The 14,252-nt window shown below is 43.2% G+C and overlaps 1 protein-coding gene across 4 annotated transcripts in view; it reads left to right on the top strand.

Annotated features, from left to right (window-relative positions):
• The first annotated feature begins 4,491 nt into the window (after positions 1-4,491).
• Positions 4,492-14,252, top strand: part of samd4a (sterile alpha motif domain containing 4A) — a 37,157-nt gene continuing 27,396 nt past the window's right edge. For all 4 annotated transcript variants that reach the window (XM_034529719.1, XM_034529718.1, XM_034529717.1 and 1 more), the window contains exon 1: positions 4,492-4,759. In XM_034529719.1, the coding sequence (XP_034385610.1) occupies positions 4,564-4,759 (196 nt within the window). In that variant the 5' untranslated portion in view covers positions 4,492-4,563. The remainder of the gene's footprint in view (positions 4,760-14,252) is intronic.

The following is a 14,252-nucleotide window of genomic DNA, read 5'->3' as shown; positions in this document are numbered from 1 at the left end:
CTGGGACCAGGACTACACTGAGGTCTATAGAGGACCAGGTCTACACTGGGACCAGGACTACACTGAGGTCTATAGAGGACCATGTCTACACTGGGACCAGGACTACACTGAGGTCTATAGAGGACCATGTCTACACTGGGACCAGGACTACACTGAGGTCTATAGAGGACCATGTCTACACTGGGGCCAGGACTACACTGAGACTGGTTCAGGACCAGATCAAAGTGTTTTGGGTTCCACTTAATGAAATATTCAGTCATTTTAAATTCATTATTTAAGTTTATAACACTAAATAAAAATGTTATTATTATAAGTTATTATTTAAAATGGAAAAGTAGTATTTTGAGTTTCTAAGTCATTATTTTGAGATACTAACTAATAATTTTGAGAAGAGTCAAACTACTCTGGTACTTGATGGTAATACTGTTGTACTTTTACTTGAAACAGAGTACTTTTATTCTGTAATATTGTATTTTGGAGAAGAGTCAAAATTATGAGAAGGTTTTTCATAATTTTGAGATACTTATTAATTACTTTGAGATTATTGAGATCATTATTACAAACTCAAGGGCAGCTTTAAAAGAGGCAAAAATAAAGAGAAACACATTTAATACGCAGCACTTGAGTCTTTTCTGATACGTTAATTTATACCCAAATTATATATATAAATATATATATAATTTTTTTTTATCACAATGATGTTATTTTACCAAAACGTTTCTGTTATAATCCCAAAATGTGTTATATTCATATTAATATTCTAGTTTATGGGAATTTAGAGCTTACAATTGGCAACTAACTATAACTCACACTCAAATAGTTCATGGGGTCAAATAATTCAAAAATAAATGAAGGTGATTTTTTTGGTGTGTTTACGAGCAGTTCCGTTTAAAGTGGATGACGTCACTGGGATGTAATAACACACGTCGGCCACACGGTGGAGCTGCAGGACTCTGTTTACCTTTACAGTTAAATGAACTCACAGTGAAAGTACTCACAATGAAATAGTGAAAGTACTTGCAATGAAAGTACTCACAGTGAAAGTACTCACAATGAAATAGTCAAAGTACTCACAGTGAAAGTACTCACAGTGAAAGTACTCACACTGAAAGTACTCACAGTGAAAGTACTCACACTGAAAGTACTCACAGTGAAAGTACTCACAGTGAAAGTACTCACAGTGAAAGTACTCACAGTGAAAGTACTCACAATGAAATAGTCAAAGTACTCACACTGAAAGTACTCACAGTGAAAGTACTCACACTGAAAGTACTCACAGTGAAAGTACTCACAGTGAAAGTACTCACACTGAAAGTACTCACAGTGAAAGTACTCACAGTGAAAGTACTCACAATGAAATAGTGAAAGTACTTACAATGAAAGTACTCACAGTGAAAGTACTCACAGTGAAAGTACTCACACTGAAAGTACTCACAGTGAAAGTACTCACAATGAAATAGTGAAAGTACTTACAATGAAAGTACTCACAGTGAAAGTACTCACAATGAAATAGTGAAAGTACTCACAATGAAATAGTGAAAGTACTTGCAATGAAAGTACTCACAGTGAAAGTACTCACAATGAAATAGTCAAAGTACTCACACTGAAAGTACTCACAGTGAAAGTACTCACACTGAAAGTACTCACAGTGAAAGTACTCACACTGAAAGTACTCACAGGGAAAGTACTCACAGTGAAAGTACTCACACTGAAAGTACTCACAGTGAAAGTACTCACAGTGAAAGTACTCACACTTAAAGTACTCACAGTGAAAGTACTCACAGGGAAAGTACTCACAGTGAAAGTACTCAGTGCAGTAAAATGTTCAATGTTGGTGTTTTACGGTTACATCTGATGTTTCTGCTGCTATAACGTGTGTGTGTGTGTGTGTGTGTGTGTGTGTGTGTGTGTGTTGCATTATAACTCCTTTACATCATAATCTATAAAACCATCACAGAGTCAGTTCATCACAAACATTCAGGGAATAATGTACTTTTACTCGTCATACATTCAGTATGCTGCTGATAACACCAAGTCAGCATACTTTTACTTACTGTACATATTTAATAGCATAAAGCAGCATTCTGCGTATTTTAAATGTACATGTTGAGAAAACTACTTCAATGTAGTCGAGGGAAATAATCGAGTACTTGAGTACATGTACTTAGTAATGTACCATTAGTTTCCTGTTTATTAAGGAACATTATAATACACAATAGAAGTCCTAACTAGCTGATAAATACATGTAGTTTAGTAAAGTATATAATATATTATATACTAATAAAATAATAAATATATATATATAGCAATAATATATATATTTCCTCTTGTATGATTTATTTTTCTTGTAGTTTCACCCCCTCTCTATTTCGGTGCTTCCTCGCGCTGCCAAGCCCCTGACGTAATGCTCCCTGTTAATGATTAGCATGTGGAAACGAGCAGCGCGCGCCTCCCTGCGTCAAGGCGGCCGCAACGTCGCCGGAAGTCGACCTGTCCCCGCCTTCAAAGTAATAGCTGGCATCCGTCAAACGGTTTGCCGGACGTGCAAACAAGAAACACATAGAGATACAGTGAGGTTAAGATTAAATGCAGTTGTGTTATTAAAACATGTTTTACAACAACGTGGACATAATGTGTTAGTCATTCCGGCATGTACAAATACACAAGTATTAAGTAAATGTACTTATTGAAGCAAAATCAAGAATATACTTCAGACACACTTCACTTTGCGATGTAGAAAGTTATTAATCAAGTACATTTTAGTACCTCAAAATTGTACGTAAGTACACTACTTAAGTACATCTACTTAGTTACTATGTTTTTGTATAAAAATATGGTGAAAAAAGTGTCTCTTGGTATATATATATATCCTGTTGTTCACAGTATAATTGAAATATGACCATAACTTTTAACCTGTTTATATTTTATGATCATAACATTTGACCTGTTTATATTTACAACTGTTCATATTTAATGATCATAAGTTTAACTTTTGGCCTGTTTATATTTTCATATTTTTACCTGCTTATGTTCATATAATTATATATTTATGATATATTATCTTAAATAATTGAATCTGTACTTCATCCTAATCCTAATTAAATTACAGGAGAACACTGTAAAAAAAAAAGTAAAGAAAATCCAAATTCTCTGTTGACATTTTGCCTCAAGTACTTTACGTTGAAAGCTCAGGCCGGAAGTCGTGCAGCGCTTCCGTCCCTCTTGACGTGTGGCGCTTCAGACCCAGAGAGCAGCCCGTCTGCTGGGGGAAGAGGCTGGGGAGAGACAAGAGGAGAAGTTACTTAAGATGGCAAACCCCTCGGACCCGGAGTAAAGGGGCACCGCTCCCCGGAAGACGTACCACCAGACGAGCCGCGTCGCCGCCGGTCCTTCACGCAAAACCCGACGATGCGAACCGCTCCAGGAGGTGAGAACCGTCCCGCTCCCCGTTAACCGTTTCTCCGACGAATTCAAACGGAACTGTGAAGTTTAAAAAAATAAAAATAAAAAAAAAAAAAAAAAAAGATTACGTTGTTTTTGTAGGAAATAAAAAAAACGTAACAAAGCCATGGCTGTCTCTAAAATAAATAAAATAAAATAAAATACCCATTTTATCCCCGGTTCTTCTTCCCGTTTGAGTGAGCGGACCAACGGTCGGTGGACGTCCGCAGCCGTTGGTCGTTTTTTTTCTTCTTTTTCTTTCTTCTAACGGTCGTAACTTTGCTAACGTTTAACTTTTTTAACGGAGAAGTTTCACGGTTCTTTCACGGGAAAGTTCTACATACGAAAAAAGAGTGTGTGGGGGGGGGGGGCGGAGGGGAGGGGGGGGGGGGGCACATGCATGCATACATACATACGGTTATATTTATTCTTTTTTTTTTTTTTTTTTTTTTTTTTACAAACCGCGCACGCGCACACGTATGCATCCGCCAACGGTCATTCGCTGTGTGCTGATGAAGCAAAGTGACAGTTTTAGACGGGGGCTCCTAGCCCACTCTTCAGGGGGCGGTGGAGGGGGGGGGGGGGGGAACAAAATACAGCTTTATAAGAGTGGACCTGTCAAGGGGGCCTTCCTCCTCTCTATGGCTCTGTAGAAGCCATTCCAAGGGTACGAAGGGGGGCAGGAGGGCGTGGACTAAGCCATGATTGTCCGAATGTGTTTTATTCCTCTGCTTAACTTCTAACATCTTCATGCAGGCTTAAGAGGGATTCCCTGAAGAAGAAGAGGAGGAGGAAGAAGAGGAGGAGGAAGAGGAGGAGGCCAGTGAGGCTGATGTGACGCGGCGTGTGCTGGAAGAAAGCTGACTCATCGGATATCGAACCCTCGGGGAGTGACGAAGCAGCAGAGAGCAGCTCGTACCGCCTAATGCCGAGCTAGAGGAGAGCATAGCATCCCCCCCCTCCCCTCCCTCCCCACTCCCCCCCCCCCCCCTCCCCACCCACCCCCCCCCCCCCCCCCCCCCTTCAACACACAGGAGAAGACGTTGCAGAAACCCCCCCCCCCCAGCAGGAATATATCCAGCACCAGAAGGCCCGAAAGTGACTTGACCCCCCCTGCAGACCATGATGTTTCGCGATCAGGTGGGCGTGCTAGCCAGCTGGTTCAAGGGGTGGAACGAGTGCGAGCAGACGGTGGCTCTGCTGTCGCTGCTGAAGAGGGTGAGCCGGACCCAGGCCCGCTTCCTGCAGCTGTGCCTGGAGCACTCCCTGGCCGAGTGCACCGAGCTGCAGGTCCTGGAGGCGGAGGCCAACAGCCCAGGTAGGACCTCCATCTTCTACCGCCGCACCGAGACGTGACCTTTCTCCTCGTATTAGTCTTAATTAATAATCAATTTCTCCTTTTTATATTGGCAAACAAACAGTTATTTACCTCCTTAAATTCATGTTAAGATATTTACAATGGCTGAATACAACAATACATCTTCTACAGTAGTGTTTCAGTTGGTGTCACATGACTTACTGCTTTAGGGCCCACATTGTTTTATGTTGACAGAGAGACACACAAGTCAAATTCACTCTACTTTTTTCTTTTTTTTTTTTGTTCCTCTGCTCACGCGTTTAAAAATCCAGAGAGCTTTCAAGGGCATGTTTCCCCCCAAAGGACTGCAGTGCCTGACCCTGGAAGACACACTCACACACACACATACACACACACACACACACACACACACACACACACACACACACACACACACACACACACACACACGCAGGCATCGGAAGACATTTCCTGTCCGAAACATTCCTGCAGATCCACCACGAGCAATAAAAAGCTGACTCCCCGGCGGTGTGAACCGGTGCAAAGTGTCGCGCTGCAGTCGGTGAGCGGTGGTGGGAGGAGAGGTCGGGGTCGGGCATTGTGTCAGTCGCTGTGCCAGCCTATAGCGCTGGATCTCTCCCTGGCTGGGATTTGTTGCATCACACTGCAGCGTGGCCATGGAAACAAAAACCCAGGCAACACACCGGGCTCATGAAAAATAGAAAGAAGCTGCTGCTGCTGCGCAGGCCGAGCGGGCGTCTGAGTACCTATGGCAACATCTGCATGCAGTGATACATCTGCTGGCTGCTACCGCGGTGACATCACGGCCGGCAGGGACACGCACACGCATTACACACAGTTTCCATCGGGGGTTTACAACGGCCACTCGGTGCAGGCCGGCCTCTGTTGTTGTTTAATATGCAGCCGGAGGCATCGAGCGGGCCGCATGGAGTTCCCCCGGTCGAGTTCCCAGAGGCAGACTGGCTCGTCCTGTCACAGACACGATCATCACGCTGCTTTGGGCTCTTTGTCGTGATGCTCGAGTCACAGGTGGTCACGATGTGTGGAAGAGGCCTCGTTGTGTGTAAAAGAAGGTGAAGAAACGCTGTGCGTTGAATAGTTTCCCGTGTGACTGTATTACACGCTAACTGTTTGGATGTCTGTGGGCGTAGAGGTCATTTATCATCAAGAAGGAGGAGCTGGACAACAACACCTGAGATCCACATTAGTATTTTGCCACATACCTTTTTATTATTTAGTTTGAATGGACCCTGATTTACAAATATTTGATTTAACACTTAACCCGCTGGCTTTGTAATGTGTTGCAGACGGTACAAAGACCTCTGACCACATTAGCAATAACATTTATACTGCAAATGATATTATTACACCTACATATTGTTTACGCATAACTTGCTTTACTACAAGTTATGTTTGCTGAAGACGGATTATTCCAGTCAATAGGTGTGCATATTAAAAAGTATAATAATGCGATTATAACGCAAATGCAAACGTTCACTGTGTTTATCTGCTATTTTTAAAACGCTGCAATATTTGTAAAGAAACATGCTTAAACAAACAGATTAATGTACTTCCATCATCTTGTATTAATTCAATATTAATAACAAATAACAGAGATGTGTCACGGCGAGCCAGACTGAAGGTGGTCTGGTGACGGGAACCCTTCGGCGTGTCGTGGCGGCTCGTTTGAGTGCTGGTGTGCCAGTGAGGCAGATATGTTGGATCCTTGTATTGATTATGAAGTATCTTCCAGTCTGAAGCTGCGTGTTAGCGCTTCGTTAGCCGTTTGGATACGTCTCTGAACCAGGTTCTAGAGATCATTCTATAACGTCTTAGTTCTGAGAGTTATTTACTTCAAACCAACTTCATATCGTTGTAGGAAAAATCGATCGACGGTGATCTCTTAAATCATCAATATGCCGACATGCTGAAAACCTGCATTTCGATTCATGTAAAACAAAACGTACATATATCAATATTACCGATGAAGGTCTAAATGTGGCATTTCAAGTCAAGCACCACAGGTTCAGCCGGTTAACGGTTAAATCCTCAAACCCCTCACAGGTTGAAAGAGCTCCTCTCAGTCCACGAGGTGCACCGCGTCAGTGTGATGGTGGTGCCGTTGCAGAGGAGGAGACCTGCTGGCCGTTCGAGGGTTAACGTGCAGCTGGAAGTCTCGGGTTGAGTGGAAAAAAGCAACTATTTGCAGAGCGGCGTACAAATGAAAGGAATCCTCAGTGACCTACTTGTGAGAGGCGGGCCTTGTTTTGGACCCAGTGAGGGACGCCTGGAGACTTCTGTCTCCCTGAGGGACGCGTTGCGTCACCACGGGACTCCTGCTTGTTGTGGTGTTGTTTGTGTCATTTGTTCATCGTCATTATTTACTTTTTAAAGCATTCTCAAGCCACAGCTTTTCTACCTGAACGCCTGAGTACGGATGTGTCCTCAGATCAGAGTACAAGTCCAAAGACAACGAAATGTAGTTGTGCATCTGACCAGAAGGGCAACAAGAAGTAGTAGAAGTGCAGCGCAACGTTCTAGATAAGTAGCAGCACAAATAGGAATAACAGATACGTAAAGAAATAACAGTATGAGTAAGTAGTAATTGGATAAAAAGAAAGTATTAATTTCCAAACCTTTATTCAAAAACAGAACTCACTGCAAATTCACAGTGCAAACAATCTTCAGAAAGTGCACAAACAGGTTTCTCCGTGAACATCCCAGAGCTGTTAAAGTAATATTAAAAAATGGACTAACACAAAAAACATACACACGTATGCTTTTAATCTGCCAAATATATAGGCTTTAAAAAAAATAAAGTGCACAAACAGATGAAGAAGTTCATTAAATTATGACCATCATTGTATTAAGTGTATTAAGTTCATTATGTGTACCAAGTGCTATAAAATACTTTAAAATGAGAAAGAAACACACAAATCTCTGTTATTGACGAGCTAACGCTAACTTGTTACTACTGTTATTGACGAGCTAATGCTAACTAGTTACTCCTGTTATTAACGAGCTAACGCTAACTTGTTACTCCTGTTATTAACGAGCTAACGCTAACTTGTTACTACTGTTATTAACGAGCTAACGCTAGCTAGTTACTCCTGTTATTAACGAGCTAACGCTAACTTGTTACTACTGTTATTAACGAGCTCACGCTAGCTAGTTACTCCTGTTATTAACGAGCTAACGCTAACTTGTTACTACTGTTATTGACGAGCGAACGCTAACTTGTTACTACTGTTATTGACGAGCTAACGCTAACTTGTTACTACTGTTATTGACGAGCTAACGCTAACTTGTTACTACTGTTATTGACGAGTTAACGCTAACTTGTTACTACTGTTATTGACGAGTTAACGCTAACTTGTTACTCCTGTTATTGACAAGTTAACGCTAACTTGTTACTCCTGTTATTGACGAGCTAACGCTAACTTGTTACTACTGTTATTGACGAGTTAATGCTAACTTGTTACTACTGTTATTAACGAGCTAACGCTAGCTAGTTACTCCTGTTATTAACGAGCTAACGCTAACTTGTTACTACTGTTATTGACGAGCGAAAGCTAACTTGTTACTACTGTTATTGACGAGCGAACGCTAACTTGTTACTACTGTTATTGACGAGCTAACGCTAACTTGTTACTACTGTTATTGACGAGTTAACGCTAACTTGTTACTCCTGTTATTGACAAGTTAACGCTAACTTGTTACTCCTGTTATTGACGAGCTAACGTTAACTAGTTACTCCTGTTGTTAACAAGCTAATCCTAACTAGTTACTTCTGTTATTAACAAGCTAACTAGTCAAGCTGGATGACGAGTAAACGGCAGCAGTTTCATACTCAAACATCTCTGCGACTCATTGAGTTGCATAATCGTCGCTCGACACAACGAATAGTAATGAAATTCGTTGTCAACTCTTTTAATAATCATATTTAATCGATTATCATAAACTACCACTAGTAAAGAGACCTGAGGTTCATTATCAGCCTGACCAAATCACCTCCCAGGTCTGACTGCTTTTGATGAAACTAGGGCTGCACGATTATGGCCAACAATGAATAATACCCCACATTAATAAAGCATGTACACATCCGTGCATCCAAGCGACGCTGATTCATATTAAAGGCACCCTTAAGAGAACCCACAAAGGGAACGTTTAAATCCTGGTTTTCCTCCTGTGATTTATGACGGGAGTAATGTGCAGCCTGCAGCATTTCACTCGTGGTTATTAAGGAATGTAACTTCCTGTTTTTCCCCGCCCCTGAAGGAGAACAAAACTTCTTTTGAGACAATCCCAAGAGGGGCAATTTCGATCAAGTGGAGAAGACATGAGTACATGACACACACACACAGGCAGGCAGGGTGTACGGGGTGGGGTCAGCACAGGACAGTGGGCCCGGTGTTCTGAATAACTCACTTTATTTTGGTGTGGTGTGGCGTACTGCTGACCTGGCCCACACGGCTGTCGGAGCCCGAAGGAGGCGGGCGGGGATCCGATACGTACGAGCAGCTGTGTTGGAGGAGGCGACGGAGACGGAGCTGTGCAGTCACTTGTGTTCCATTGAGAATTCATCCAGTCGGCCGTCCTCCAGTATTACTGCAAAGCATTGAGGGAAGCTTTTTAGGAATAAGCCGAAGAGCACCAAAATGGACATCTTACCATGGACCATCTGTCCCTTTTCTTATTATCCCTGCGACCTGTAGTCTGTTGTACATGTTGATGCTCGTGAAGGCGCCATTGTCTTCACATGCCCGGCCTGCCCGTACAGTAGTGAACGACGGCAGAGCCAAGGGTTCCTGAGCCTGGAGGTGTTGTCTTTGCTCTGGTGTCATAAAAGGATTTGCATTTTATATTCACACCTGGAAGCACCAGATCCCCAGGAATGCCTGGGTTATACAAGGGGGAGGTGGGGGGTTTGAATCCAGGTTAAAATATGACTGAAGTGAAATGTCATAGGAGCTTCTGGCTCTGCTCTCGTAGAGGGCGAGGAAGCACACCCGTGCATGTGTCTGGTGTGTGAGCTGATGGAGGGAAAGTCTGCGTTGTATAATGTCTAGTTTTACTCCCTCTCTCTCCCGCTCTGCCTAAACTAGGTCTGGTGAAGATCCCGGGCTGGAAAGCAGCATTCCTGGCTTAGGCGGTAAACGGTTCCGGTGTTGGGGATACTGTCTAGGAATGTGGGCACGTCAGAGCGCACTGGAGTCAGGCGCTCAGCGAGAGTTTGATCGGGGGGGGGGGGCACATTGGAAAAATTAAAACCGATTTCACCTTTAGTGGAGCTCAGGTCTCCTGAGTACACCGCGGTGTGGAGAGGGGGGGGGGGACTGGTGCTATTAACAGTTGAAGCGCAGTCACACGTTTTCTTTCCTGTTTTCTTTTTCCTTTCTTTTTATATACTTTTGTTGTTGTTGTGTCCTGTCCCATTGAACAAATAAGTTTGTAAAAAGAGTTTAGTTTGTTTCCTGGAGGAAAGTTTCTTCCTGTGCGAGGCCAGCTGGTAACACGATCCTCACTGATACAACACTGAGCAGCCTCCTGAAATGATGAAACATGGAGGCTCCACCTATAAAAAGTGAAGCAAACACACCGCACCACCCGTCCACTCCTATCTGATGGAGTCCACCAGCTCTGCCAAGGGCAGTTCTATAAATACTGGCCCCCAGCAGAGAGACCAGTTCAGAGTGGAACTGATCCGCTCTGATTCCTCACACACTTTTCCACATTTGTCAACATCCTTTGTGCCTTTTTTAAAAGTTTTTTTTTAGACGTCTCATTGGTCCTTCTGACAGAGAGAGAGAGAGAGAGAGAGGAAACTCTTGTCTCTGGTTTGGGCGCCAAACTATTCCATCGCACCCCGAATGAGCAAACAGTTTATTTCTGGAAGTTAGCGCCGTGTTCTGTGAACTCGTCCTGAACCTCAGGAATGAGGACGGACAACCTGCCAAGACGAGCAGAGGGTAAAACGAAATGTAAAAGTCTTTTCCACTGAGTGTGTGTGTGTGTGTGTAAACAAAGAGGATGACGCTCCACGCTGCTGGAAGCCACTAGAAGCCTCAGACATGCTCTCATGTTATCTCTGAGAGGCGGACGAGGTGTCACTGATATGCAATCGAGCGCTTCATAAACCCCGGAGGTTTACTTTCTCACCAGACCCTCCTGTGCTTCAACAAAGTGCTTCAAACACACACAATGCACATTGGTAGATTATATGGTTTTCATAGTTACTGTGTTTTATTGGCACTTTCTTCTTTATTTTGAAAAGCTGACAAACACTTGCAAAGATACTCAAACATTTGCAAATGGTAATCAAGTATTTAAAAGCACAAGTAATATGTCGGTGCTCCACTTTTACTGTGGAAGTGTAATCCTTCCAAAAAGAGGATCTAATCGTCTAAAGGTCTTTGAACTCTGACCTCTCGTTCCATTTCCCATACAGAAAGTAGCCCTGTCCTTCACCCGGGACAGGCTAACAGCCAGCACTCCTTCACTGGTGTACGTAACAGTCTTGTTATGTACACCTGTGACTAGACTAGTCGAACTAGGAAGAGGGAAATGTCTTATGTCTGCAAAACAGGCTGCGTATCAGCAGATCTACCTCCAACAGGTGTACAATTACACCCTTAGTGAAGTGTGTGAGCCTGACTATAAACATCATGTTAAGTTGTCTTAATTTACAGCCTCTGTTAGTAACGAGAGAAAACAAATGATCTGTGTGTGAGACAGCTGAGGGACACTAGTCCATGTCATAGATGACCAGTCAGTCCTGACCAGACCAGACATACAGGCGTGTAATGCCCCCCCCCCCCCCCAGGCAGCTTGTTGTGTGAGGAGGCTGTTTGAGCTCCACAGACATCCAGTTCTACCGGCACAGATTAACATAGTTAAATCAATAATACCTCTAACAGTGTTGTATTGGACTGTTTTAGTTTGTTCAGGTGTACCTGATAAAGCGGCATAATAATAGATTGATAAACCTAACTTTCAGAGATGATAGTAACCGTATAAATGAAAGAATATGAAGGTATTAATGACACTACATGAAGTCAACGTGGCTCTCCCGATGTATACAACCTTGAGGTGGGACTCTGCGTCCCATGACCGGAGGACACACTAGATTCCCTCTGACTGGTCAACTACGGTGGATAGAGTGACATCAGCAGAACCGGCCGGTGACAGATCCCCATGGCAACGGCTTCTGGGACGGCCATATAACAGGAGTAGGGTTGCAAAATTCCGGGAATATTCAAAGTTGGAAACTTTCCGCGGGAATTAACGGGAATAAACTGGGAATTTTGGGGTAATTTAACTGTATGTACCTCGTCATAAGCAGACATGCATGCAAACATGTATAATACAACTTTTAAAAATGACATTTTTGACATTTTGTGAGTAGAACTTTATTCTTTCATCGAACAACAAAAACATGACCGTTGAATAAAAAAGGTGTATTCACTATGATCACACCCCCCAACCCACATTGTTTTTGGGGTGTTTTTCCCTGAATCCTTTGAGGTCTAAATGCTTTCTTCCTGGACCTCATCAACGTCCTCCTCACTGCTGTAACAAGTCTACTGCAAACAAATAAACTTGGTATTAAAATGAACATGGCTTCAGTTTACCAAGTAATCAATATGCTAATGACAAACAGTGTTGGGAAAGTTCACTTTCTACATGAACTAGTTCAGTTCATAGTTCACACATTTTAAAATGAACTCAGTTCATAGTTCATAATTCAAAATGTTGAACTAAGTTCACAACTCCAAAAAATGAACTAGTTCAGTTATTTTTTTCAATATGTTGGGAGCTATAATTTAAATCTCTGTCTGCAATACCGCTCTTGGCCTCTACGCCACTCGGCGCTCTCACACTTGCCAGACAAAGGGCTGAAACGTTCAGACAACACTGATGACAAAGATGTTCAAAAACAACAGAATGTTTTATGTTTATGTTTCTGGTAGACAATGTTCCCAAGCAGCTGCATTCAGGGTCCAGCTGAGCTCGGCGTGCATAGTCTTGTTCTCAACTACATTTAAGTTCCCTGTTATATGCTTTTGCAAAAAAATGTAGGCACAATTTATTTTTTCAAAATTCCCCAAATTCCCGTGGAAACTTTCCGGAAATTTACCGGAAACTTTCCGCCCCTTTGCAACCCTAACCAGGAGTCTTTGAGACCGGTGCACCAGGAAATAACATCAAACACCAGATTTATCTTCTCAAAGATAGATATGTCGGTCTTTACATTTTATATTAAGTTTCTTGATGTTTGATTGCAGTTCTTTCTTCTTTTTTCCCCACTTATTGTAAAACCCACCTTTTTTTAATTTTCAAGCACGAGTTGGAGTGGTGTGAACGACCAATCAGCTGGCTTCTTTAGCCCCGCAGAGTAGAGCTGTGTTTCTCTGAATGGATCTCGCTGTGCGTATGTCCCTCAAGCTGTGGACAGCCGAGGATTCTGGGTAGACACGTCTGTCTCACACTCTCCACATTCCACATGATACTCAAATGTACGTCACTCGCTGCAGGGAAGCGAACGTGTTGCTAACGCACACACACGGCGCACGGCAAGGCATGCTGGTTCGGTGCTGTATTTGTTGTTGTTTATCTGTCCATAAGTTTACATGTACGCTTTATAAATGCTCTATATTATCAGGTGTGTGAAAAGACGTGCACCTGGCCGCCGCTTTGGGTATCAGTTTGGTTTATTGCTAAACTAGACCGGAGTGGTAAATAATTAGTGTTTAATTTGGTAGACAGGCGAGAACAGAGCTGCACGCGTCTTTTTAACTGGCTTGTTTGTTGTTGTTTGGCAGACCGCAGCCATTTAATCGTTTACAAAGACACGTCCCTATTCAGCTCACAAATGTACTGGAAACAATTACCAGAACCACACAACCAATACGTGCGTGTGTGTTTTCCTTCTTCCCAGCAGGTACATAAATAAACCTTTCCTCCACAAAGGAGCATCATTCTGCTCCGTGTTAAAGGAAAGGGGTGCTTTGGGCCCCTGGCTGCTATCTCCTTAAATAGAGTTGTGGGCTCCTCCGGTCCGGCCCTGGCAGAGCCGAGCCTCACATTCCCGGCATAGCTGCCACGTTCAGCGACGCGTCCACAGGTAGACTGCACGCCATCTGCCCCGCTTTCAGCTCCCCCCCCCGGACCCCCCCCAGCAGACGAGGGGATGTTGATGAAAGACTCGAGAGGAAGTGGGGGGGGCGTTGGAGGAAAGGATGGCAAAGGATTGTTCTCCATTCATACAGAAACCTCCCCCACTGCTGGGAAAAAAGACGAGACAAAAACAACACGTCGTCTGGCCTCTTCCCTCATATTCAGGACATGTGGCCCTGCAGGGCGGACAGAAACCATTGGACGGCACGTAGTTTAATTTATGTAGAAAGAACATCCAAACTCCACTTAAGGTGACCGTTGAAAAGGAACATAGGAACTCTACCTGTAAATAAGT

Source organism: Cyclopterus lumpus, chromosome 3, assembly GCF_009769545.1.
Source record: "Cyclopterus lumpus isolate fCycLum1 chromosome 3, fCycLum1.pri, whole genome shotgun sequence".
Taxonomy (NCBI): domain Eukaryota; kingdom Metazoa; phylum Chordata; class Actinopteri; order Perciformes; family Cyclopteridae; genus Cyclopterus; species Cyclopterus lumpus.
The sequence above is the reverse complement of the archived record's forward strand: the minus strand, read 5'-3'. Positions and strand labels throughout refer to the sequence as shown.